The 1,565-nt window shown below is 34.3% G+C and overlaps 1 protein-coding gene across 2 annotated transcripts in view; it reads right to left on the bottom strand.

Annotated features, from left to right (window-relative positions):
* Positions 1-1,172, bottom strand: part of LOC109230989 ((3S,6E)-nerolidol synthase 1, chloroplastic-like) — a 36,209-nt gene extending 35,037 nt beyond the window's left edge. For both annotated transcript variants that reach the window (XM_019396506.1, XM_019396505.1), the window contains exon 1: positions 698-1,172. In XM_019396506.1, coding sequence (XP_019252051.1) covers positions 698-1,127 — 430 coding nt within the window. In that variant the 5' untranslated portion in view covers positions 1,128-1,172. The remainder of the gene's footprint in view (positions 1-697) is intronic.

The raw sequence follows: 1,565 nt of genomic DNA, 5'->3' as shown, positions 1-1,565 counted from the left end.
GGGTGGGTGGTGGTGGGGGTGGGGGGTGGGTTGGTGAGGGTGGAGAATTGGGTGGGAAGGTTGAGAAGGAGTTTTGGAAAATGTTTTCCCTTCTCTTGATAAGGAAAACACATCCTAAAAATATTAAAGAATTTTTAGACTATCAGATCATCTAAAAGATACTTTCTTCGATTCATTTTAAGTGTCATTTTAGCAAACCAGTTAGGTTCGGAAAATTTTATTTTATGTCTCGTACAACTTACACTAGTTGTATGAGTCAACTTTTTGTCTCACAGTTTTGTGGACCCAGAATTATGTGGACCCAGAAGTGTAAGATTGGGGTCCATAATTTTGTGAGACGAAAAGGAGCCTCATACAACTAGTGTCAGTTGTATGAGACACAAAATAAAACTTCTCGTTAGGTTCGAACTAATTTGTGATGCTTTAGAAAACAAAGAAGACGCATTTAATTATTTTTCATCTCCAATAACTGATCAAACCTCTCTATAATAGCCTCGTTTGTTCCAAATATTTAAAAATAAGATTTGAAAAAAGTCTCAAATTTTATGGCCAAATTAAAAGGGGAGCTTGAAAAATAAGACATGTTGGTGTAAATTCGTTTACACTATCAGCGTATATGATTGATATTTTTCAGAATATAAGTAACTTATCCATATGGAATTGAGAATTGTTGGACTTCATTGAAAAATGAACTAACCTGCAGGCACATAGTAACCTTGTTGTCTCAAGAGCCGAAAACAAAGAGAAACCTCAAAAGGGGTTTGATACTTGAGAAAACAAGCACTTTTAACGTACTCTTCCTCTAAAAGTGATTCAATTTCTTCTTCAAAATGATAATCAACTCCCATACGTTGAAGTGCGTCGATTAAGACAAGATTATCCAACTGATTATGATTTACATTTGTCCTTAGTTCATGCTTAACATCCTCCACTAGAAATGAAAGCTTTACTTTATTGTAGTTCGTAGGACGATGAGAAGTTGTTCGGAGAAGATCTTCTTGAACGGCCCATTTATTAGAGCTTCCGCATGAAACCTGAATAAATTTGCTGCTTCCATTTAGGCAACTGCTGGTTATGTGCATATGCATACAGAGATAAGAAGGGGAGAGTGCTCTAGTCATTGCCATGTAAAATATAATTTTGCTGTAGATAGTTTGTGGTATTAACTTGAAGAAAAAAAAAAAAGCAACTGCCCCCCTCTATTTATAGTGGTAGCTAGGTTAGGTACTTTGTGGTTTTTTCGGAAGGTTTATTTTTTTTATACTTTACTAAGTTTCCTTAAGGATCAATTTGGATTAATTACATAGATAGTCGATTTTGGAATCCCTATTTAAGGCATAGGCGAAATTTATAAATTTTATGAGTTTAGTGAATCAGCTTCAGACATACGCAATTGAAGTTGAAAAATTTATCTAAAATTTGGCATATTAGCTACTCCCTCCGGTTCATAATAAGTGACCAGTTTACTTTTTCATTTTGGTTCAAAATAAGTGTCCAGTTATGTAATCAAGAAAAAATTCAATTTGTTTTTATTCTTTTACCCTTATGTGCATATCCCTAAAAAG

The sequence above is a fragment of the Nicotiana attenuata genome, chromosome 8, assembly GCF_001879085.1.
Source record: "Nicotiana attenuata strain UT chromosome 8, NIATTr2, whole genome shotgun sequence".
Lineage (NCBI taxonomy): Eukaryota > Viridiplantae > Streptophyta > Magnoliopsida > Solanales > Solanaceae > Nicotiana > Nicotiana attenuata.
Note: the sequence above shows the minus strand (reverse complement) of the source record. Positions and strands in the feature narration are given on the sequence as shown.